Genomic DNA, 25,372 nt, shown 5'->3' with positions numbered 1-25,372 from the left:
GTTACATCATCCTCTCTTTGCCACCACTCATGAACACGTATGGAAAACTGTCAAAAGGCTAATTCTGTGAAATGTTCCTTTAATTAACAACTTAACCTGAATAACAACGGCAACGCATAATAGCAGCCTAATAGCTAAGTAATTACTAGATTTATTCTTACAGAGCGCTGCAGTTATGTAACTACAACTTTAAAGTATTTGGATTTTACTTGATTCCATTTTATGCTCCTCTATACAATAAAATTGTAACGTTTGCAATGGAGATCTATATAATGGGGGTGCACTGGGACCAGGCATAACTGACCGAAGTTCACCTGTATTCATATCAACGCCTGGTCGTGTGTCACATATGGGAGAGACCACTAATCAAATCACAGAATGTGATGGGTCACTGGATTTGTTGTAACACCTGCACTTCCGGATCGGGGGCCAATCGTGGCTTTCCTTCATATTACGTTAAGTGACGTAGGCAGCGGTGACATTTCCTAGTTTGTTTTCTGAGCTGAACCGAAACCTGACGCCCAATTTCAGGATGCATCTGTCCAGGTAAACAATCTGTTTTCATTTTGGACGAACCGGCCATAGAACGGCAACCTTTTACTTATAATTTAGACACCGGTTAATTAGTGGATTTCTGTTTTTTTTTTAGCGATAAGGCTGACAGTCAGCGATGCTGCGGCTTGCTAATTAGCTAACTGTTAACTATAACGGCTGGTGTTGGTCATCAAGCGGTCTGTTTTGGTGCCGTTAACGTTACTGAGATGGTAAACCAGCAAATGACTGTGCAGATATTTCAGTACGCTTGCACACCGTGTCAATCCACCCACTCCTCTTCACTTTCTCCATAACAGCAAGCTAACGTTACCTTAATGTCCTCAGATGATGAGGATGGACCAGGTACAGTTCACTCGTTAACGTGGCTAAGTTAGCCGTTAGCTTAACGACTGTCATGTTAAGATATCTTAAGGCTGATAGCAGTGTTTGCTAGCAGATGACGTTAATAAACGCATTCAAACTGTTTCCCTGGAACTCAAAAGCAAGTTTGTGGTGTTATAACGAGCTGCTATGAGCTGTAATAGAGTTATTCACGTTTTATTCAGGGGGCTCAGTGTGCTCACGGTGGTCTCACAGTTCACTTTCTCCTCCTCTCTCGCAGTACACTTGCCAGGTTAGCAGGTGCACGCAGCTAAAAATAATGCAGCGTTGATGATGATGCAACAATACAACAAGCTGCCTTCCCTCACGAAGATGATGATGGTCAGTTTTAGTTGAAGCTGTAGATGAGTATCAGACAGGCGTTGATTCGACTTCAGGGTCGTTTTAGAGGCTGTGGATTGTTGAGCTGTGTAGCATTAGACTGTTGCTGCTAATGATATTGACTGTTTAAGCTTTACAAAGGTCAGACATAAAATCAACAGTGAACATGTTAATAAGAAAAAGGACTGATAAAACACCAAATACTGGGAGGTGTTCCATTAACAAACAGCAAAGATTATAAGCAGGTCTGTAATTAGCATTAATTTTGATAAGATAGTCAAGAAGAATCCATCACAGTTTCCCAGAGCTGTAGTTGACTTCTTTAGACACCTTGTATGGTCTGACCAACAGTTTAAAAACTAAATATGTTCAATTTACTTTTATGGAGGGCCAAGACTGATGTCAAGAAATTATTTAAACCATTCATTCATTATCAGACTATTTGCAGATTAATTTTCTGTCAGCTGACTGCTTTAATTTCAGGTGTGCTAAGCAGTAATTGCAGTGCAGGCAGAAGATTCAAGAACGATGTTGATGTTCACAAATGTTATCTACAGTGGGACAGACTGCAGGGGTCAAGTGGACATAAAAGGGGTCAGATTGGAGTCAGATGTCTAAATCGTAGCTGTGATTGTCCTCAGTGTGAGTTTATGTGGTTCCCAGCTTCCTTCGTGTCTCCGTCTTTTTCTGTCTCCAGATTTATATCATGTTTGCTTTCTCGTATCAGAGTCACTGTGTCAAGTATGTAATCAAGTATCCGTACACATTCAAGGAGTTTGGCTCTGTTTTTTCTCAGCTGTCAGTCTTTTTCTAAACCCCCTTTGTTTGTTAGCCTTTGCTAACTCACTCAGTGACATGCATGTGTTGCATGTGGATTGGACTGCTTGGAGCTGTTTAAGCTGGGATTACACTGACAGGGTTTATTTAAACACACCGCCTGTTGCTGTTCATGTCATACTGCTCGCATCATTCTCACACACAGCCATGCCCCCCTCTAAACCGTCTTTACTCTAAAAGTCTCGGGGGTTCCCACCTGGAGCACAGCGATGTGTTCCAAGATGACATAATTGTTCATTTTTTGGTTTCTTCCAGGGTTGGAAGTTACACGAAGAGGAGAAAGCGGGGCTGCTCTCAAGCCTGAACGTGTTTTATCTTCCTCCACCTGGCCGTCACTCTCTCTGCTGATTGGTGCTCACCACCTCTCCCCTCGCCACCATGCTGTGTTGGGGGAATGCAAAGGATGGACAGTTGGGTATTGGTGTGGAGAGGAACCCCATGTTTGAGCCGAGGAACTGTCATGTGTTCAGTGGCAGAGGACTGAAAGAGGTCGCCTGTGGAGGGCAACACTCAGTGTTCCTGCTGCATGATGGTAGTGTGTACACATGTGGTTCTAACAGCTGTGGACAGCTGGGCCACGACAAACCAGGGACTTCCCCAGGTAAGCTTCCTGTGTGACCTTTGGTAAATCATGACAGTGTAGGTTGTCGCTCCACCCTGCAGCAGTAACTTCAGTAGGTGTTTGTGGAAAGCTGCCAAACAGATGTGTGAGTGTAGGTGAAGGTAACATGTACCAAAGCTGTCAGCTGATAGTGTTTGAATCGATGCCTTAATAACAGGGCAGAATGCAGTTTTTACCCATGACAATGTCAGTCTGTTGGTCAGTCCAACGCTGTGGCCCAGACTGAAATATCTCTGCAGCTATCGGATGGATTGCTATGAAATTTTGGACTGAAATTCACAGATGAATCCTGCAGACTTTGGTGATCCCCTGACTTTTCGTGTGGTGCCAGCAGAAGGATGACATTTGTGGTTCAGAGTGAAATATCTATTGGATGGATTTTTATAGAATAAACTCTGGTGATCCTGATGACTTTTCCTCTAGCACCACCGTGATTTCCATGGTTTGGGTTGACCTCCTGACCTTTCATCTATCGCCATCATCAGGTCAGCATCAGGTCACCAAACACCTGCAAAGCTAAAGACATCCCCCTCACCCTCAGCTGTACTTTGTGTTTGGTGCTATTTAGCAAATGTTAGCATGCTAGCATGCCAAACAAAGCTAATGAACACGGTAAACATTATGCCTGCTTACACAGAAGCATTGTCATGGTGAACATGTGTCAGCTCAGAGAGACACAGTGACAAAGTTCAGCTCCACAGAGCTGCCGTACAGCAAACATTTACAAACGACAGACCTGGGCCTCATTTCTTTTTTCATTCAAATCTCAAACTGATTAAAGTATTTCCGTCTGAAAAACATGAAACTTGAGAGTGTTGAGTTACACCCTCATGTGAGACTATTTCTTGATGCCAACATACTGATTTTGCAGGCAACTCCATCTTTGTGTAAAATTGAAAATGCCGTAAAATTATGAGCTTCATTTCACAATTTGGGGATTTTATTAAGTCGGTTTATGCATACATTTAAACAATACAAATCAAACTGCAGAGGATCAGTATATGCGTGTCAGAGTGGACTCCACTGGGATCGTTACATTGCAGCACAAAACCATCTCCAGTAGATGTGAAGCAGTCGCATGGCTGGTGAAGTGGTTGCAGACTGTGGTGGGTCTGTGCTGGCGTCATGTGGGTGGAAATGTGTGTTGTGTGTTAACTTCTTATTTGCATGTGGGTGAAGCTGTAATAACAATGAATAAATGCAAGAATCACTACACCTTGAGCAAATAAATAGACCTGTTCAACAGAAGGCTCTTGCATGCCTAAAAAAAACGTGTAGGATGGAAACTGCCTAGAATGAAATCCCACACGTTGTATAAGCACTCACTTCACTTTCTACATGCATACATACACACATACTTTACCTAATAATGTTTTGGCCTTCATCGAGTATGTTTAGTTACTTCATTATGCCTATAAGCGTGGATAATGTAGATCCATGCTGATTAAATGTATGACAAGTCATACTGTTATACAAGCTTAATGAAACTACAGTATCACCTTTATCATGTGTTGGTAATTTTCCAGACTCTTCACTCTGTCCCTGACTGCATTTCTCTATTTTCTATGATGGGATGTAGAATATCGCATGGAGACGAGCCCACTTTTACAATACAGTGAGAGCGTGTATGAGCGCTGGTTTGGGTTGGCTTGGATCTATCAGAGAGTAAATTGACCGTATTGCCTTTCACAGCACATGCACTCTCGAACCAAAGCTGTGCGTACGTGAACGTGTTGTTTTTGTCGTCTGATGAAGTCTTCCTCCTCTCCACAGAGTTTGTAGGAGCTCTGGATACGCAGAAGATAACAATGGTGTCGTGCGGTCGGGCCCATTCGATGGTGGTGAACGAGCAGGGTCAGGTGTTCGCCTGGGGAGCCGGTGAAGGGGGTCAGCTGGGCCTGGGGATGGCAGAGGCGGCTGTTCGAATCCCAAGGTGACGGAGTTGTGTGCCGTGAAGGAAAGCAAGCTTTTAGGGTGGCAGGAGGGAAAAAAACACTGCAAGATAATGGCTTAGAAGAGACTGGAGGTTTGGATATGAGCATGACAGTTCGACTAGGAGGGACCCAAAATAACAGTGCTATGAATGATTCTGTTCCCATGATCAGACTGTAAAGAATAATCCTAATTTATTCATTTTGTAACCCCTCAGATGCAGTTAAATACCAGCTGTAGGAGAGCAAAACCTTTATGACTGTTTTGAAGAGTAATATCAGTAACTTCAATGAGAAAAATACAGGATGTTAATTGTTTTGGCCTTTTTTTTCATAGGTTGGTCAAACGGTTGTGTGACCACCGGATCTCTCAAGTCATGTGTGGGAATCAGCACTGCATCGCACTTTCCAGAGGTGTGAAAGACACAATCACAGCACAGCACAGCACAGCACAGCACAGCACAGCACAGCACAGCACAGCACAGCACAGCACAGCACAGCAGCACTGCTCAGACCGTAATTAGCTCATAATCAAATAGTCATGAGCAGTAATCACCACACATTCAAAGAAATGGAACTGAAGGATCAGTAAGATTCATTGGTGTGTGAATATTCAGACAGCCGTCGGCTTTGACTGTCAGACAGTTCACAGAACGCAGGCGCTTTGCTCATTAAAGGTGCACGAGGAGAAGGCTGAGACGGTGTGAATAACTGGTGATTCACAGTTAAAACTTGACATTCTGCATCACATGAAGTCACATCCAGGGGATATTTTTACACGCAGGACAGCCACGGTTACATGTTTGTCCACACACGAGCTGTTTAAAGCTAAGAGCGGTCGCCGTGTTTAAAAACTGAGTGACGTGAACGTTACTGGAGTCACCAACGTGGATATTTTAAAGGCCACAAAGTAAAAAAGAGTAGATAAACATTCAGGAAGTTCTGCTAAAAATCTGCCAGTTGGTTTTTGGGGCGATAAACGCTTGAGAATCTTATCAGGTGGTGAGTTTAAAAGTGAGAGCATTTCAGAAGGTATTAGATAATATTTGAAGTTCTTCCTGTAAACGCTCATCAGTCCACCACCATGATGTTTATGGCAAAAATGTGGACTGCTTCTGTTTCTGCCCTGAGCTGAGGTGCGATCCATCAGAATGAGGGTTCACAGATCCTGAAAGCAGCACATCAGCAAAGAAATGCTGAGTGTAGATTCACAGTTAACCGCTTTGTTCTCCGTCGTCTCCTTCTCAGACGGTCAGCTGTTCACGTGGGGCCAGAACACCAGCGGGCAGCTCGGACTCGGGAAGGGGGAGCCCAGCAAGCTGTTCCCTCATCCCCTCAAGTCTCTGGCGGGAATACCTTTAGCAAAGATAACCGCCGGCGGGGACCACAGCTTCGCTCTCTCCTTGTCTGGAGCTGTGTTCGGATGGGGCAAGAACAAAGCTGGACAACTGGGTCTCAATGACAAACAAGGTGATAATCAGCTGCATAGAAAGAAGGCAGAAGCTGCTGTTTAAGAGACATGAAGGATGAAGGATGCATTGTTTTTTGTTGTTGTTATTGTTAGAGCGGAGCTTTGTGCAGATGAGGATGTGACACTGCTCATAGCACGAACATTACTGTTCTCACACGTCTTCATTGAGCAGTGATAAAGACCAAACATCCCGTATTTTACCTGCTGTGGCCCCGAACAGGAAGTGGTTTGTTTTGTTTTGAAGAGCATGTTACAAATTGTCATACATTTTTATTTTTCACTTGCCATGATAAACTAAAAACCCCTGTTGGACAGTAAAGCCGCTGATTACTTGCCCTGTCGAGCAGTCGTTGGCTGAAGCCTCCCCTCAGTCGAATCACTTGTTTGTCGTCAGACTGGTCGCAGTGAAGAGCGGTGTGACCTTGCTTTGCTTGTTTGTGTTCCCTCTCTCAGACCGCGCCGTCCCGTGCCACATCAAATTTTTAAGATCTCAAAAGGTTGTTCACATCAGCTGTGGAGATGAACACACAGCAGCTCTCACGAAGGTATGAGTGGAGATAAACCTCCACGTGTGCTTTTAGCTTCAAACATTCACAGAGTGTAAACATGTCCTGCTGCGACAGAGTCCAGGTACATGAGTTCTTAGAGTGTTTCCTCTGTATCATAGTGACTCACTACTTGTTGCATGTGAATATATCAAGCAAGGTGACCTTTATTGTCTGAATTGCTTGTAATCCACCGCCTGGCACATGGCCGTCACGTGTGGTCCTGGAGAAAAATAATGTTTTAGTTTGACTAACTGCATCACTGAGCTAAGAGTCACTGTGTCAAACAGCCACAACTAAAGGAATGTGATTTGTCCCTCTGGCAGGATGGCGGCCTGTTCACGTTTGGTGACGGCTCGTGGGGTCAGCTGGGTCACGGCTCCACCAATAATGAACTTTTACCCAGACGAGTGCTGGAGCTGATGGGCACCGAGGTGTCCCAGATCACCTGCGGCAGGTACGCTCCGTTCTAAACCTGTTAGGCCTTTGACCTGGTTCAGTCTGATGCCGCTCACTGTCGCTCTGTGTTTGTGAAGCTTGACCTTTGTCCACACTGTGTGATTAAGCTCTCTGTTGCTGTAGTTACTGGTGTGTTTGTATTGCACCACATTAACTTTAAAGGTATATTCACAAACGTCATCATTAGAGTTTCTGAACACCTTTCTGACTCAGCATCAACAAACTAAAGCTGTTGAATTGTCTTAAACTCGACCGCAGAGGCCTCACTGATAAACTCAGTGTATAGAAGCTGGTTCTGTCCCTCTGCATCTTAAATCTCGCTGCTTTGTCCTTTCATCAGGCACCACACGTTGGCGTTCGTGCCCTCCTCTGGGGTGGTGTATGCGTTTGGTTGTAACAGCCATGGCCAGCTGGGCACAGGAATACTGGGAGATGCCAGGAGCCCATTTCCTGTCAAAGCCAGTTTTCTGACTGGAAATTTCCAAGGAACAGGTAAGCAGCAGACTCTACGCTCTCTGTACTGTACACATGAATATGACTGTGGCTGCTACAGGTAACATTTTGTCATTCATGAGTACTTATGTTGTACGTGTAGTAGTATGTGTTCAGATGTACAAAATCCTTTGTAAAGACACACAGTCACATTCAGAGAGCTCCAAACCAAAAGCCACACTGGTTTCTAATTAGAAATAAACAAATAACAGGCTGTTGCAGCTTTCACTCAGACGGCAGGAAAATGTCCAGTTTGTAGCAGACGAGCTTCCAGGCACTTAAAGTGTGACGCTGGGTGTGGCAGTGCTGATGTGCAGGAATAAATCTGAGGATCAAAGCCTGACTTCGCTTAACAAACTGCAACAAAAGCCACAAGACAAGCTCCAAAACAATCAACGAAAGTGTCTGGAGGAAAGCCACCGTGCTTTGTGTTTTAGTGGAATTATCAGAATTTAACTTGTGATGTCAAAGTGTTTCTGATTATATAATCCAGTGGGGGACAGGAGAATCTTTCAGTCTGGAATATCAGACTGTTGAAGGTCAAGCTTATGTGGAAAGCAGAATTTCATGCAGCTCTTTGATGAACTGTGATAAAATGTTGGCCAAACATGCAAACATGTGCTGTTTCTCTTTCCTCTCGTTAGATTCTAAACAATATACAGTCACCAAAATCATCTGCGGAGGAGACCACAGTTTCTTATTGTATGCTAATGAACAGGTATGTGACACAGACTTTAGTCAACCTCTTTCTGTAGCTTGTCTCCTGAGTTATTATTATTATTGTTATTTTTGCATCAGCTGACTTCAGATCTGTCCTTTTTTCCAGTTTTTCTTTAATCACTGCATCATTTCACCACCGGCCTCCCTTTTGCAGCACTATATGCTGTTCAGCATCTTATTTGGCATTTTACTGCACAGGTTATAAAGCAGGAAATATGTCATGCAAAGGGAAGTTAAACCTTCAGTCCGTTTAATGTATTTATTCCCACGCACCAAACACTCAACACCGTCCTTAACCTAATCATGATTACAACACAAAAAATGCTGATTCAATGCTGAAACAGTTTCACAACACGTAGCTTCCTTTAAAAATGACCCCCCAGATAATCTCTCTTTTAGTGGTGCTCTCCTTGTTAGCAGTTCAGCGTTTCACCACAGGGGGGCGTTGATGTCCAGAGTGTTACCAGCTCTCATATTGGAGCTGCTCTCTATGTGGAACGTGTGTCTGCTGCAAATATCCTGCAAATTGTCAGGAATGTGCGCTAATAACGAGATAACACACATTCAGCCGCTCAGCCCAAAACATTTAGACGTCAGGCGTGGCCCATTTATTTTATCTTCATGGAGGAAAAAGACACAACCCAGACTGAGGCCCAGATGTGTCTGTGCTGAGCTGTCTCACACACACACACACACACACACACACACACACACACACACACACACACACACACACACACACACACACACACACACACACACACACACAGCGGAAGTACCAGTGCAAACAGTCCTGGTTGTGTTTGTGACAGTGCTGCCGTGTTGTCTCTGTTTGTCTTCCTCTCTGCAGAGTTTCGTCCCCCCAGAAGACTTCAGAGTGATTAATGTCAGTAAATCAATATCCCCGATCAATCATGAAAGATTAAATTCATGGAGGCTAAAGCTGATGTACAACACAGACTCAAGTGTCACGAAGTAAGTCGAGTCATCAAAGTTCTTATTTGAAATGAAAATGTTTGCCGTCTTGTAGACGTTAGTGTTAATGTTGTTTTATTGGTGATATTTCCACATGAAAGACTTGATTGTTCTAAAAATCAGTTCTGTTTTAATGACGTTTACGCTTGTTGCTTGTCCATGTTTATCACGTGCAGTGACATCATCATTCAGCTCTCCTCCACGGCTTGTTGGAACGCCAGCTTCTTGGACCAAAGGTACGCAAACACCACGTTCACGCGTATAAAAAGCTTTAAAGGTTTCAAGTACTGTGCTATTTAAGGTACTTGTATGTTACGTTAATATCAGATTTTTTCTATTTTCTGCTAATTTATGCTTACCAAAGGAAATATTGCACTTTTTTACTCCACTACATTTATGCGACAGCTGCCTTAACTAATAGTTTTCAGGTTAAGATTCTACATGAAGCTTGTGATCATCTTTTTTAAAAATGAAAGCAGTGGGTCCTTCAGTGTCGTGTTGGGGCCCCTGTGACGCTCCAGATGTCTGTGATTTATCAGCACTTCCACCAAAGCAGCATTCCCCCTCTTCTCTCATCACATGGTTTCATTTAAATAACTGCTTGATGCAGAAGACTTGAGGTTACTGTAGCTGAACAGTTTGTCCTTCTGTCCCTTTATTATGTCACAACCCCTCAGATTTATCTGATTGTCCTTTTGAGGGACCCCACTGGACTTCACTCCTAGCTCCACCTCGACCAGCTACAGCAGTGAAATGCTGCATCCACATATTTTTGTACTTAAGTAAGATTTTAAATGCCAAGCTTTAACTCGTAGTGAAGTATTTGTACTTTTACTTCAGTAAAGGATCTGACTACTTCTTCCACTGCTGGATTGATTAAAATGCGAATCAGAAAGCAGGAGCACTCAGCGATCACTGCGGGGAAGCTCACCTTTAAAAAATGCTAATAAATAGACGTCAGCACGAACTGAACAGCCTCGTGATGGTTATGTAAGATTTAATGAAAGTGATCACAGTGGATGTTGTGTACATAACTGCACTGTGTCAGCTCAGGGCTGTAGATGAAACACTGACGTGCTGTCGCGAAGGGAAAACGAGGCCCTGCGTCCAGGCTGCAGGCTGATGTGGATGACAGATTTCTCTTTTCTCACAGTCACACAGTCGTCAGAATAACCGTTTGCTGTGTTTGCCTGCACCTGCTTTGTCAGTGTGTGACTTGTTCCAGGCGGGTTACGGACAGTACTCACTGTCGTCACATCAAACCCACTGAATCTGTCCTGCACACAGCAAATCACCACAATATCAAACTGCTGAGTGAGGAAACATCTGTGCTCCAAATATATTTGTATTAGAGCTTAATTAGAATGAAGTGATGAAGTAGAAAAGAAATACGTTACGCCTCCACAAACCGTGCGGCTGAACGCACAGACTCGTAGGTAAGCCAGACTCCTGGGAACTGGTCCAGCAGGGACCTCACACTCGTCTCATGCTGTCATGGTGCATCGTCCTCCCACCAAAACGTGGGACAGAAGCTATCTGTCCACTCGCTGACGTCTGTGAGGCTCCACATGTCTCCGTCCGTGTAGGACGGGTGACTCTTTGAGGACAGACTCGTCAGCAGATATTTATCGTGTTCAGGGAGTGAACTGTGGAGGCCATCAGGGTGGAAAACAGACCTGTGGAGACAACACGAAGTCTTTTATACCGCTGTGTCCACTGAAACAACAGAAAGTCACCTGGAGTCAGCTGTCAGCCCGTTTTCTCATGAAACCACTGCTGTACATTTACTAAAGTGCTGCACTTAAGGTACTTTTTTATGCTACTTTAAACCTCTCCACTGCATTTCAGAGACAAATATTGTATTTTTCCATCTGTGCAGATTCAGATTATTAATGCAAAATATAATCAAGGTGTGTTATTATAGATAAAGGACCAGCGTTTACCAGCTGCAACATTCAAGGGGTGCTTACTCATCAGTAATTAAGTGTAATATATGTATGAATCTAACATGGACCATTCTGCACAATGAGTACTTTTACTTCTGATACTGTAATTATTTTTTTTACTCAGTCTGATTGGAGTCTTCCACTGCAGCCGACACGTTACAGAGCGAGGACGGGAGCACAGAGTGAGACATGAATTGATTGCATTTTATCCCACAGTGACTCTTTTTGAGGCCATACGTACACCTACGCACACGGACGTATCATTAAGTTAATGGACGCTTGTTTTCCAGTAACTCCAGTAAAACCCGTCGTCATTTTCATCGTATTGCTGCTTCATTTCCACCCAGAGGGCCTCGCCTGGCTCTCAGAATGAACTGGGTCAGCGCTCGTGTTCTCAGTGTATTATCTGCATCAGTGTTTTGTGTTTGGCAAACAGTCTTTAGGAGATCAGATCTGATGTATTTGTATTATGACTAAATAAAACCTGCCGTGTTACAATATGAAGGCTTACACTGGAGATTGCTGCTGTCCTTCACGCTGAGGGGGTTTGTGCAGGCGGCGGTGAACACGTTTATCATTGGCTCTGAGCTGGAGAGGAGATCTGCTTAGGGATTGACTTAAATACCTTCAGGCTGTGCGTTGTGTGTGTGTTTATGGCCGCGAGTGTTGAGAATTAGCACATCAGTGAACTTGGCTCACGGCTGACCTTCCACGTGACGGCTCCGACAGACCGCCGTTTAATCCAAAGTAACGTGCGCGTTTTACATTAAGTCCCCGAACCTGAGCCCTGACCCGGTTTCCTCCTGTGAGACGTCAAACGTGATAAACACATGATCATATGTTTGTCTGCCTCCTCAGCGACGATACCCACTTCAAAACCAACCCAAAGATCCCGGGCATAGACCTGAACTCTGTCAGAATGCTGTTTGCGACGCTCAGCAAACCGGCTTTCTCTGGACTTCTGGAGCAGGTATCCACTTAAAAACTGTTGGTGTTCAAGTGAAAAACATTTCTGTTTCTTCCCTTTTAGCTCCCAGTGTCCTGCCTTCCAAGGACGTGAGCATTGAGTTTAGAAAGCCTCTTTAGTGCCTCACGTTCGTTCTCAAGCAAACAGAGATAACAGCTGTAAATCTTCAGCAGCTTTAAGGAAGTGACTGTCTGAAGCGTTTTGGCGTCTTTCAGCTCATTGTTTTGGTTTTACTGTTTTTGTTCACTCTTCCTTCTCTCAGCTGTTTTCAGTAAAATAAAACCTCTGATAAATCCACTGTACTCTACCTGCTCAGCACCAAACGGCAGATGGACAGTTAGCGCCTGGCAGGTGAACGCTGGAGCATTTAGCATCCTGGAGGTGGAGACCAAAGCAGAGCTAATATGTTAATGTCTGACCTTCATCAGGTGGACACAAACACACAAACACAGCTCCAAACCAGCGCTCATGTTGCTCTGTGTCTGCTGGATGATTAAATAAGTTATTTGTTGATATCGCATTCAGATTAACAAAGTCAGATGTGTTTACTGCCCCCAAGTGGCCAAAAAGAGGCAAAGAAAGCAGTTTTAAAGCAACCTCGTCCTCTGGGATGAAAGGTCACCACTTTCAGAACCTCGATTTAAATCTGAAGTCACTGTGAGTCCGTAGACATGAATGTCACACAGTAGAAAGTGATTTTCTTCTGAGCCAAAATGTCCAGATGCCAAAAAAAAACAACACAATTGAACATGACTCAGCAGTTTAAGGGGGAGCATTGTGATAGTGACACAGCGCTGGCTGGTTATACAAGCCTGATTCCAAAAAGTCAGAACTGTATGTAAAAGGGGATAAAAACAGGATCTAATCATTTACAGTCAAAGTGCGGTTACTGACAACAGTTTTCTGAAGTGTCTCTGAGCTCATGTGTTCATCTCCTTCATCCAATCATGTGTTCACAAAGTGGTGAACCTCGCTCTGTCCTCTGTGAACGACTGAGCCTTTCCAGGATGCCCCTTTCATACCCAATCATGATCCTCTCACCTGTTACCACTGAGCCTGTTTACCTGTGGAACGATCCAAACAGGTGTTTCTGGAGCGTTCCACATCTTTCCCAGTCTGTGAAACATGTTGCTGCGTCAGATTCACAATAAGCAGATATTTACAGAAATCAATGAAGTTATGTTGACAATCAAATCATCACGTTGTGTTTTGTTTATGTCTGACACAGCGTCCCAAACGTCTCGCAGAAAAACATCCCTGTAATCCATGAACACTGGGCTTGTTTAGAAAGTACATCATGTCCTGCTGCAGATGGATAAAAGCTGCTGAGTCATAACCTCTAACATTAGCTCGGTAATGTTAGGTTTGGGGTTTCCACATCTCAAACCAACATGAATTATAATCTGTTTGTAGACCAAGGCCGCGTTCCAAACCACTAAAAGCCTCTCCCAAAATTTACTGACTCATATTTTTCTCCCGCTGCCGAGTTGACCCGAGCGGAACAGAAACAATTTCCCATGAATCTGTGTGGTTTATTTATTGATATTAGCTTTCAAATGAACATGCCATAATATGCTACATTTGAAATGCTTCTCTCTGTGAACCAGTGAACATTTTGACTTTGATTCATTCATTACATAAACAACATGTCTGCTCTGTTTCTGTTCAGGCCACCAAGAGCTTTGAGAGTCTGCTGATCCCTCAGCTGCCGCGCTCCCCTCCGGACGTCGAGGCCATGAGGATCTACCTCATCCTGTCTGAGTACCCGGCCCTGCAGGACTCCAAGAACTACATCCGCCTCACCATCCCCCTGGCGATGGCCATCCTCCGTTTAGACGCCAACCCCAGCAAAGTATTGGGTATCATACCTGCATGCGCACACGATTAAACCATCTGAAGTGTCCTTTGACGGCTGATAACACACAACATCCTGTCATGGCACCATGTGACATCACACCACATGACTCTTAACTCGTCACCTACAGTACGTCCTCCACCCGAGTCTCCCCTGCTTGGCTTCTTATACAGAAGATTCGCAGCCAAACGAGGAAATGATTCTCACATCTGACGGTGGAGTTTAGATGTTTAAAATCAGACGTCGTCTTCGCTGAGGGAAGTTCAGTTGGCAGTGACCGACCTCCAGTGTGAGAGAGAGGGACGCACAAAGAAAAACCAGCTCTGCACCAACTGGGAACCTTTTGCTCTTAATTTAAACACCAACGATTAAAAAATACAGCAAATCAGAAACTGATGAATCAGCAGACTTCTTGAAGCACAGTGTCAGTTAATGCTCCACCACCGCTTCCACTCAAATACTGTTCGATGACGTCTGATCATGACCTTTTCTTTGTGTCCCTGCAGATAACTGGTGGTGTTTCGTGGACGGCAGCGTTTTCACCAGAATGGTCGACATGTACAAGAGCATCGTTGTGTTCATGCTAACGGGAGGGAAGACGCTGCTCGTGCCCGTCTTCTACGAGAACTACTTTGTGGCTACGCTGAGGCTGCTGGAGAAGCTCCACAAGGTATCCACACAGGTCGCTGCTGTCCCCGGAAACACGGACGTGCGTTTCCAGGAGCTGATCTGTACACCTGTAGACGGCTGTGCACCTGTGGCTCTGACGCAGCTGTCTGTTCCGTTTGACCAGGTGAACCTGAAGGCTCGCCACGTGGAGTACAACCGCTTTTACATCCCTGACATCACCAGCCTGGTGGACATCCAGGAAGACTACCTCAAATGGTTTCTGAGCAAAGCCGAGATTGTGAGTACTGACAGTGTTTCACTTCCTTCTTACTTAACATCTGTTGAATCTGCACACGCGCACGCGCGCGCACACACACACACACACACACACACACACACACACACACACACACACACACACACACACACACACACACACACACACACACACACTAATTACGTAACTGCTTGTGGGTGTCCAATAAGAGTTGACACACAAGCCCCCATGACGTTGGACGCTGGAGGGATTTTTATGCCGCTGCGTCGGGGACGGTCATGGACATCATGTCTTGAAGTCGTCCGTCTCATTCTCATGATCGAGATATCTCAGGAACACCTTCAGGGAGTTTCTTCAAACGTCCACATTGAGTGATGAACTGATTAGATCCTCGAGGTCAAAGGTCACGTGACCTCAAAAAACACACTTTTGGCTGTAACTCACAAATTCTTATGTTAATTATGACAAATTTTCCCTCAAACGTCTCAGAGGATAAAAGTATGAGGTGATGGTGTTTTGTATCCGAAAGGTCAAAGGTCAGCTGTGCTGTGACATCATTATGTTGTGCAGAAACTCTTTTCTGTCCCTTCTTGAACGCCACAGTCCACTCAGATGCTGAATGAATGACTCTGATCTTCAGTCTGAGCGTCCACGTTTTACAGTTTGCATCTTCTCTGCAGCAGCATCCACCGTCCACCACGAGCTGATTGGTTGAGCTGATAATGATCTTCAGGTGATTGTCGTTGCTTCATGTGATGAAGCTCTGTATCAGTCCTCTGTCCTCCTCTGGACAAGTAGTCCATGAGTGAAGACAGCATGTTTGTACCTGGACATTATTCACTGGAATCAGACCTGTCAGTATAGAGTCTAAAAAACACACTGAACACCTTTAATGAAACTCCTTCAAAGTCTTCACTGCGTCGTTTATCAGCGTGTGGACAGACGTGGACATAAACTGTGACTCAACTGGCCGTCATAGGCACTGATTCTACTTTAATCTTATTACGGTTTGATTTCATGTCATCTGAAACGACTTCCTTTCTGTTTTGTTTTCTAGAAAGTGGGATCATCGTCGCCTTCACAGGTACGAGATTCGAAGATTGAACGTCGTCAGATTTGATTGATTTGAGCCTTTTGAGTGCTGTTAGTGCAGTGAGTGTATCTGTTGCTCGCAGAGTGACTTCCCCTCAGTGAACCTATGTGCCTACCCGTTCATACTGAACGCTCAAGCCAAGACAACCATGCTGCAAACAGATGCTGAGCTGCAGATGCAGGTACCTGCTGTTTGAGCTCTTCTCTCATGCTTTCATTCAGTCCAGTCACTGATTTGGGTTTAATGGTGAAGCTTTTATTGATTTTTCAGTTAAAGAATTGTTGTCTTTTTCCTGCTTTCCCCCCTCGACCTCTGACATTAACCAGATGGCAGTAAGCGGTGCAAACCTTCACAATGTCTTCATGCTGCTCACACTGGAACCCCACCTCGCTAGGAACCCTTACCTGGTGCTCCATGTGCGCAGGAACCATTTAGTAAGTGACACGCTGCGTGAGCTCACCATGTACTCTGACGTGGACCTCAAGAAGCCGCTGAAGGTGAGCGCTACACCTGAGCTGTGGAGGCAGCTGCAGCCCTGCTCCTCTGTGCTGCGTCTCATCTGCTCGTCTCCGTCCTCCAGGTGATCTTTGACGGGGAGGAGGCCGTCGACGCGGGTGGAGTAACTAAAGAGTTCTTCCTGCTGCTGTTGAAGGAGCTGATGGATCCTGTTTATGGGATGTTCACTCATTACAAAGAGTCCAACCTGCTGTGGTTCTCAGACAAAGTGAGTGAGTCTAACTCTGTGCTGATGGTGTAAAAATACTTCAGATACGTAAACATGCTCGTAATAAGGTTACAGCTGGAAACATAATATAGATTAAAATCCATAGTGTAATCCAGCCTGATGGTTCCTTCACATTTAGGGGGTGAAACAGTAGTTTGGCAAAGAGCCACTTACTGATCTTTTTAAAGGAGCTTTCAGCCTCATGTCGTGGTCGTCTTTAGTCGTCTTTTTAGCCTCCACTTGAAACATAACTCAGAGCCAAAGACATGCAGACGTTTCCACCCTGATAAAAGCTTTTCTACGCTCTCTGCGGATGAGAGGCAGCGACACGTCATCCGTCAGTGCGGTCAGTGAAATGTAGAATTAAGGCTGATGCACCTGGAAGATAATCCCAAAGCTCAAAGTGCAGAACATCTGTTACTTCAGAGGCAGTTTTCCGTTTCCAGACAACTCAGACGAAGGCAGCTTCTGATCATGCGCTTCCTTTTCTTTTTGGACGTCACTGCATGAGGCTGATAATGGAAGCCTGTAATGAGTGCGACTTGTCCTGCAGCTGTTTCTGAGCTCAGGTTTACTAAACACTGACCTCTGTGAGGCAGCATGTCCCTGAACTTTAAGAATCAGTGGTTATGTAAGTCCAATGAGACGCCATTCTGCACAAACACGATCATGACTCTTTTATCCCCGTTGGTCTTTGGAAGGTCAGGCAGGTTTTTATTTAGAATCTTATTATCTTATGAAATATCTCACACACACACACACATAAATATGCAGATTCAAAGTGTGTGTTTACTGTATTTGCACTGTTTGAGTACATTAAATTGAATGAATCAGCCATTTATTTTCAGTGCTCACCACACCGAGTTCGATTTTAAGCCTGAACTTTGGATTAAATGTTTTCTAATGTTTAATGTTTCAGCTTTTTTGTTAAAGAATAAATGTCTGAAAAACAGCTTCAGAGCTAACATCAAGCCCTAAGAGGTCAGAATCCAAAACGGACTTAAATGATGAATGTTGGAAGTTTATCCAGCTGCCGCTGAAGTTTTTAAGCATCTTCATGTTCGTTTCATCTCCTGCTTCGCTCCGTGTTGGACAGCTGCAGCTGAGGAGCAGCCTGAAAGGCGGCAGTGACGCAGTTTCCTCGTGTGTGTTTTGCAGTGTTTTGTGGAGCAGAACTGGTTTCACCTGATCGGGATCATCTGCGGTCTGGCCATCTACAACTCCACCGTGGTGGACCTCCACTTCCCGCTGGCACTCTACAAGAAGCTGCTCGACGTCTCGCCGACGCTGGAGGACTTCAAAGAGCTCTCACCCACCGAGGCCAGGTGACGCGTCCTCTGAGCCGTGCAGGACGTTTCCCTCCTCGTGCGCTCAGACGGCGGCTTTGTTTTGGGGTTTTTTGCACCTGCTGGAGACAGTTTAGTTTTGTGGTGCGGTGGTCTAAAATGGGAACCTCTTGTGGGCTTGAGTAATTTTAAAGAGACCAAAACAGCCTCAAAGAGAAAGAGTTAGTCCACAAAGCGAGTCTCAAATCCTGAAGAAAAACCTGCTCTTCATGTGTATTGAGAATTGATTTTCAGATTAGTGCTGCCGTCAGAGACGACACGATCTGGAAAAACATTCTACATGCTGTGCTTTTATTTTGATGGTCCTAAAGTTTCATACTGAGACACTGAAAGAGACAAGACTGTTTAACAAGTAGTTTTTTTAAATACAGCAGGGTGACCTCAGTCCAGTCCGTGGGGTCAATCATGAGGCGGTGGTATTTGATCTTCTCTCACTTACTAGCGTTTCCTTTACCATCCGGCTCGCTCTCTTTCTCTGAAAGTTGGTGGTAAATATCCAGCATTAGCACGACAGCTGCAGGACAGGCACAGATGATCTCTGGGTTTCATTTCAAAAGTCGAGCAGGAACAGATGAAACCTGGGACGACAGGTGAACGTAAGAAACTGTCCGCCGAGGTCGAAAAACAGACGTGTGACCCACAGGTCTGCAGAACTTTGTTAGCATGTTAGCAGCTGTGGAATATGGTAATTGATTAATGTTTTATAATAATCACCAAGAGCCAAAATGCTTCTAATCTGCATGCTAATAAAAGGCTAGTTAAAGGTGAATGTGCGTACCTTAACATGAAGGTTTTACTTCAGCGTTCAGTTATTTTCCATATGAAAAGCGTTCATTGGTTTCTCCTCACGCCTCCTTCATGTCAGTGTCGGTGATTCCAGTCTTGGATTAGTTTTACAGCCCACACTAATAAGATGATTAGCCTGTGTTTCCCCTCACTGTTGTGATCACGTGTTCGTGGTTCCTCTGCAGGAGTTTACAACAACTTCTAGACTACGAAGGAGGTGATGTGGAGGAGACGTTTCTTCTCAACTTTGCTGTGAGTGTAACTTTGTTCCCTCATTACAGAACATCGTTAAGGATGAAGTCAGATTTTTCTTACCGTCAGTTAATCCCATGAAAAGACCAAAACCAGTAACGTACTGGACAACTTAACTGTCCTGATTTACCCTTAAACTGAGAGAAAATCCTCCACATCCTGCTGAAATGTAACAAAGAATTTGTGCTGTGTTCACATCTCAGATCACCAGGGAGAACTATGGGATGACCGAGGTGAAGGAGCTGATACCTGGAGGAGAGAGCATCAGTGTGGACAAAAACAACAGGTGAGGCAGCGACCAGTCAAATGTTTGATGGCTCGTCAGCTCGTCCTTCACGCCGCGTCCCGTCTCATGAACCTGTTGATGCTCCACACTCTGTTCTTTCTGGAAGATAAACCGATGAGGTTTTTAATATGTTTTTCCAGCACTGAGATTATCATGTGCTCACACGGCCGGCAGCTCGCGGCCCTTTGTCCCAGCTGAAGGTCACGTTCTGCTGAAAACACGCAGAAGGCAGATTGATTTTGGTGCGGTGTGTTTTCCTGTTCCTTCAGCCCGTCCTTGTGCCGCCGGCATTGATTACAGCGTTATGTGGAGGAGTCGTCGGGGAGTTGCGGGTCGGGCGGTGTCAACGTGTCTGGCGCTGAGCAGATGGCGAGAGCGGCGCTGACCCCAGCTGCTCCTGCAAAATCCCCTCAACACCCAGATATGAAAGTGGAACAGCAGATATAATAGAGAACATGGTTGTTGCTGCGGTGTAAAACATCCACAATCACACGCTGACGGATTTAGTCCGTTTGTCAGACAGATGATTTGTCTGTCACACCTCAGGGGATGAATACGTGAGCTACGTTTGTGGCTTGGCCCTGTTTAAACGCGATGTGACGGCGAGTAAAACAGCAAGTCATCGTGTCTTTGAGGGCAATGAAAGAGTGAACTGTTCAGAAATATGATGTTTTTGTCGTTTGGAATTTTAAACGAATCAACACTTCCTGGTTCATGCTGGAGTCGATGCTGCAGAGTCCGTTTTCCACAGAGTGGTAGTTCAGAAGTTAACTGATGCCCTTCAGTACTTTGCACCAAACACATACGAAGGCTTTTTTTTCTGATTCTGTCAGATGAACTTAAACTCGGACAGCTTCAACAGACGCCTGTGATCGTTTCTAATTCTCTTTGCGCGTTCGTGTTATTTGTGTCTTTCTCTTTTAAACTGCACTCAGATCTGCCCTGAAATCTCAGTGAGATCACCTGATTATATTATATAGGTCATTATAATAATAATAATAATCATCAGGTTTAACATTAAAAATAACAATCTTTTAGTTTAAAAAAACAGGTTTATTTTTCCAAATTTTAAGGTATACAGGAATATAAAATAGATAGGATGCAGAGTGGGTGCAGTCCTTTCATCAGAGTTAATACATCAGTGATACATATTTGGTTTCATATCTAATGCAGCTCTGAGTTCAGAGTCTGACACGTGTTCCATACAGTATTTTACAGTTTATTTTATGTGTCTGCTCGTTCAAACACTTCACTGAGGCGACAGGACACGTTTTCATTTAGTGAAATCATTCAAAGTAAATTAATGCCATGCTTTTTATGGCCAAACATGATATCAACTGGAAATGTTTCAGGTGTTTTATTCATCATTTGGACTCACAGGTGCATCCAGCAGGGCCGAAGAGATTATTGAACAAAGTCAGATCAGGCTGCTGGATAGAGATGAACTCCTGTAAGCCTGTGATAGCTCTGCAGTACAGCACACACACACACACACACACACACACACACACACACACACACACACACACACACACACAATGGAGGAGGAAGTGAGTGTTTACAGTCACACCTTGAAGTCGGCATAAATTCTTTCCGTATAAACTGATTAGAGGATGCAGCTGCTGCACAGATCAAATTAATGACCTGAATGTTTACGCACTCTGTGTGATGTGTGTGTGTGTGTGTGTGCGTGTGTGACGTGTGTGTTTCAGGAAGGAGTTTGTGGAGGCCTACCTGCTCTACGTGTTCTCGGACTCGGTGAGGGAGCAGTACTCGGCCTTCTCCTCGGGCTTCCTGAAGGTGTGCGGGGGGGAGATCCTGTCGCTGTTCCAGCCCTCTGAGCTGATGGCCATGGTGGTTGGCAACAACAACTACAACTGGGAGGAGATGGAGAAGGTCAGTGTGGGGTTTAGAAAGCTGCTGGACTGACCGACATGACCATCCATAGTCATGCTGTAGGCATTGCTAAAATAATCTCGTATGGGAGTGTCCAGACTGAGAAAGAAGCAGCATGAGCTAAAATATAAATATATTACAACAGGCTCGAAGTGAATTAGATAACAAGAAGAAGATTGACGGCCATACGAACAGCTCAGTGCTTCAAGATAAATGCTAATGTTAGCATTCTAATATGATCACAGTGATATTCAGCATGCATAACGTTTACCACCTTAGTTTAGTGTGTTAGCATGTTAGCATTCGCACCAGCACAAAACAGGTCAGTCGAGGCTGATGGGAATGTTATTAGACCTGAAGTTATGGGTCAGTTATAGGATAAATTAACACTCAGACAAACATCAGAGTAAAGCTTTTATTATCATCCTAAAAACCTCATGGTGGCACTTTGACCTGCTGGTGGCGCTAGAGGAAAAGTCCGAGAACGCCAACGTCGGTGTGACTGTTGCCTCAGTTTGAGGCTTTGGATCTGAACAAAGATGGGATGTCTTGGCTCTTGCTTTCACGTATTTTAGCGGTGATGTCAGCTCCCTGAAGCTCCCTGATGTGCAGATTACATCACATCACAGGGATTATTATGTAAGATATCACACGAATCAAAGCAAAAATGAGAAATCGTCTGAAATTTAGTTTCTTCTGCAGAACTTGGAGAAAATGCAAAGACGCATGCATGTCTTTGTTTTTCCTCAGAAGTTTTAGTCCTGATCAAACAGGGAAGATCTTTCCATCACCACGTTTTTCCCTTTGCAGAACGCCGTTTACAAAGGGGAATATACAGCCACTCATCCAACAGTCAGATTGTTCTGGGAGGTTTTCCACGAGTTCCCTCTGGAAAAGAAGAAGCAGTTCTTACGTAAGTGTTAAAGCGCCTCATGGTTCAATCTGCACAACACTTTAATTCTCCTGCTCTCAGCGACACGTCTCCACACACCGACTGACGCCCCAACATGTTGACAGCAAACTGAAGAGCTTTGTAGACGATGGATCCAACTCCGGTGTGGTACGAGCTGGAAAGAATATTCAAGCAGAATTAAGTCGATCTGGTAGTTCGATCCTGTGGCCTTTGGACAGAGCGTGGCTGTTTCCCGTCTCCAGTGTTTATGCTAAGCTAGCCCACACGTTGGGATCGTACCATAAACTCTGTTGAAGGGCCAAATACCCACGTGGTGATCACTCAGACTCACTTTGATTTGCAGCGTTTGTCCAGAAATGCCAACATACGAACAGGATGAAACTGTGCCGCTGTTACTGTTTGTCCACTAGAGGGTGCTGACAAGTCTTGTCTTCATGTGTAAAATGTCAAATTTAAGGGATCCTTTCAAAAGATTTGTTTAAATTATGTGTTTATATAAAAAATATTGGTTCATTTTGTTATCAGATCCTTTAAAACTCTCAAATATTGATATCAGATCTGTTGGGGCTTTAGTTTAAAGGGGCTCAGGAGGGAGAGCGGTTCACCCACTGATCACAGGGTTGGATGTTCGATCCCCAGTTCCTTCTGTCCCACAACCCCAAATATAATATAATGATATAATAAGGCCATTTATCGTTTCTGCAGCCGTTCGTGGAGCTCAGGAGGTTTTTCACACAGTTGATTTTAACTCTGTCCTCTGTTTCCTGCCTGCAGTGTTCCTGACTGGCAGCGACCGGATCCCCATCCACGGCATGGAGAGCCTGCGGATCGTCATCCAGTCCACCACAGCGGAGGAGCACTACCTGCCAGTGGCCCACACCTGCTACAACCTGCTCGACATGCCGCGCTACCAGACCAAAGAGATCCTGCGCCGCCGCCTCACTCAGGCCGTGGAGCAGTACGAGGGCTTCAGCCTGGTCTGAGGAGGAAAGATCTGCAGCAGTTTTAATGCACTTTAACAGCAATACACCATCATGTCAGTGTCAGAGGAGCGCGGGGGGAGGACGCGCTCTCCACGCGCTCCACGAGATTGTCAAGCATCTTGAATCTGAAAGGTCTATGTATGTACATGCAGAGCATCATTGTTTTCATGGCTTTGGGCAGAGTTTCTCAACCTTTTAGGACCATTTGGAAGATGTTTAATATTTATTTGAATAAATCGCAGCCCTGAAATAAAACACGGCTGCAGAAGAGGACCAGAAACATTTTGGCACCTGACATCAGAGGCCAGAGGAGGTTGAGAAACTCTGGTTTTGGATGTTGGCGTAGTTTTATTTATGTCTTTTCTCTTTTTTTTGCACAGCAGTGTATTTTATATTCAGCTCCTTAAATTCTATTTTTCACCTTTTTAAGACTTATGTTATTACCTTGAGACAATATATCTGCTTTTTGTTACTTTTGATTTGTTAAATAGAGTGGTTATTTTTCGACAAAAATAAAATTGTGTATATATGTATGTATGTATGTAAATATCACTTTGAATATAATCTTGACATTGGGAGGAGTGTTTGTCTGCTGATCCTTTTAAATGTGGACACCAGCATGTCCTCTGGCTGAAACTGAAGGACAGTGTCCAGCAGGCAGGAGGTGCAGGATGAGACGTGGATTTTATTTAAGATCCCTCTTTTCCTTCTCAGCTGTGATCTCGGAACAGCTGACTGTGTCTTGAACCTGCATTCCACAGTGTTGCCTTCTACAGCCAAACCTACATGAAAAGCTGACTTTCAGACTTATTTTTAATGGCTGTTGTCTGTATGCATGTCCTTGAGTGAAAGCAAAACCCTGATTGTCTTTTAAATGCGTGACATTTTGGAAAATACGTTTATGAGCTTTCTGGGGGAGAGTTGGGTGAGAAGATGGATGCTAACAGCTGGTTAGCTTAGCTTACCTTAGCATAAACAGCTAGCCTAGCTCCGTCCAACTGTAACAAAAGCTCTTAATTAATGTGTTATATCTTTTTGTTTAATACATTCAATGCACGTCTAGGTGTAAAAACGATAATTCGTCCTATTTGGCGTCGATACACAACTTCTTGCTGAACGGCGAATTGTCGTTTTTATATTTGGTTCTTTGCTCAGATTAAACAAATGAGATATATTAATTAATTCAATTCAATATTCCTTTATTCGTCCCGTGTGGGGAAATTCCAAAAATGAGCTTTGGAGTTTCTAGATGGCAGATTTCGTAAACGCTGAACTGAGCCAGACTTGCCGTTCCCAATGTTTCCAGTCTTTTTCGCTAGGCTAAGCTAGCGCGCTGTGGCTTCACATTTTACGGAGCTAACATGCTAATGCTCCGCCAGAAAGGGAATGCGTGTGTCCGCAAATGTCGTTGAAAACTTAATATATAATCATTAAAATTAGTAATTGTAATTAGTTTACTGCCCAGTGGCATATAATTAAAATGTGACGTTTGTGGCCGGGTGATAACGTGCATATTTACCAGTGTGGGCAGGCGAGCTGTTCAGTATCTATAGATATAAAGTGAATTGACAAACTGTATCGATCATATCAGCTGTTCCAAACCTGCCCTGAAGCTCTATTTATTCCTACAGTCAAACCTCTTAATCCGAAATGATGTTGAATTAGGTCGTGCTTTGGCGTGAAGTGTGTGAAACGGTCTTGCATTTCTATATATTTTTTATATATTTCATACATGACGGTGGTGTAGACGTGACTTCAGACAGTAAATGACTGCATGTGTCCTGACCTGCAGGTCACACTGACACGTTTATTAAGCAATAAGAAGCTGGAAGAGCCCAGAAATGTGCTGATGACTCTGAGCTTTTCCTCTAAAGGTCTTAAACACTGGACTCTTCTCTCGCTTTGCTCTATACTGCATGTACACTCCTGTTCTACATGTTCAGTCAGTATTAGTCCAATCAAAGCTCGTTTCTCCTGCAGACTTTGGTCCTATGCAAAGGTTTGTGCAGCCCTGGACGTTTTGCACCTTTTAATGTGCTACTGAAAATGTGATTTTTGCATATTTGTCTGAAATCTACACAAAGCTCTCTGTTCCAGCCAACTTTTGAAATAAAACAGTGTGAAAGCTCA

At 44.3% G+C, this 25,372-nt stretch overlaps 1 protein-coding gene across 1 annotated transcript; it reads left to right on the top strand.

The window, feature by feature from the left end:
• The first annotated feature begins 458 nt into the window (after positions 1-458).
• Positions 459-25,372, top strand: herc3 (HECT and RLD domain containing E3 ubiquitin protein ligase 3). The gene is made up of 25 exons (XM_070979980.1): positions 459-546; positions 2,350-2,695; positions 4,490-4,649; positions 4,985-5,061; positions 5,896-6,117; positions 6,572-6,663; positions 6,990-7,120; positions 7,463-7,614; positions 8,259-8,332; positions 9,185-9,309; positions 9,486-9,545; positions 12,114-12,225; positions 13,892-14,081; positions 14,584-14,747; positions 14,871-14,984; positions 16,021-16,047; positions 16,139-16,237; positions 16,383-16,553; positions 16,637-16,780; positions 17,939-18,105; positions 19,098-19,164; positions 19,368-19,450; positions 21,163-21,346; positions 22,157-22,259; positions 23,034-25,372. Exons 2-25 carry the CDS (start codon positions 2,473-2,475, stop codon positions 23,240-23,242), a joined length of 3,150 nt encoding a protein of 1,049 aa, XP_070836081.1. The 5' UTR covers positions 459-546; positions 2,350-2,472; the 3' UTR covers positions 23,243-25,372.

Source organism: Chaetodon trifascialis, chromosome 2, assembly GCF_039877785.1.
Source record: "Chaetodon trifascialis isolate fChaTrf1 chromosome 2, fChaTrf1.hap1, whole genome shotgun sequence".
Lineage (NCBI taxonomy): Eukaryota > Metazoa > Chordata > Actinopteri > Chaetodontiformes > Chaetodontidae > Chaetodon > Chaetodon trifascialis.
The sequence above is the reverse complement of the archived record's forward strand: the minus strand, read 5'-3'. Positions and strand labels throughout refer to the sequence as shown.

What these genes read in the sequence shown, in the direction of transcription:
- herc3 (XM_070979980.1), top strand. Translation starts at nt 2,473, where the DNA reads ATGCTGTGTTGGGGGAATGCAAAGGATGGACAGTTGGGTATTGGTGTG. An exon ending in CTGCATCGCACTTTCCAGAG is followed by an intron (nt 5,062 to 5,895) that starts GTGTGAAAGACA and finishes TCTCCTTCTCAG; the next exon opens with ACGGTCAGCTGTTCACGTGG. An exon ending in ACTGGGAGGAGATGGAGAAG is followed by an intron (nt 21,347 to 22,156) that starts GTCAGTGTGGGG and finishes TTCCCTTTGCAG; the next exon opens with AACGCCGTTTACAAAGGGGA.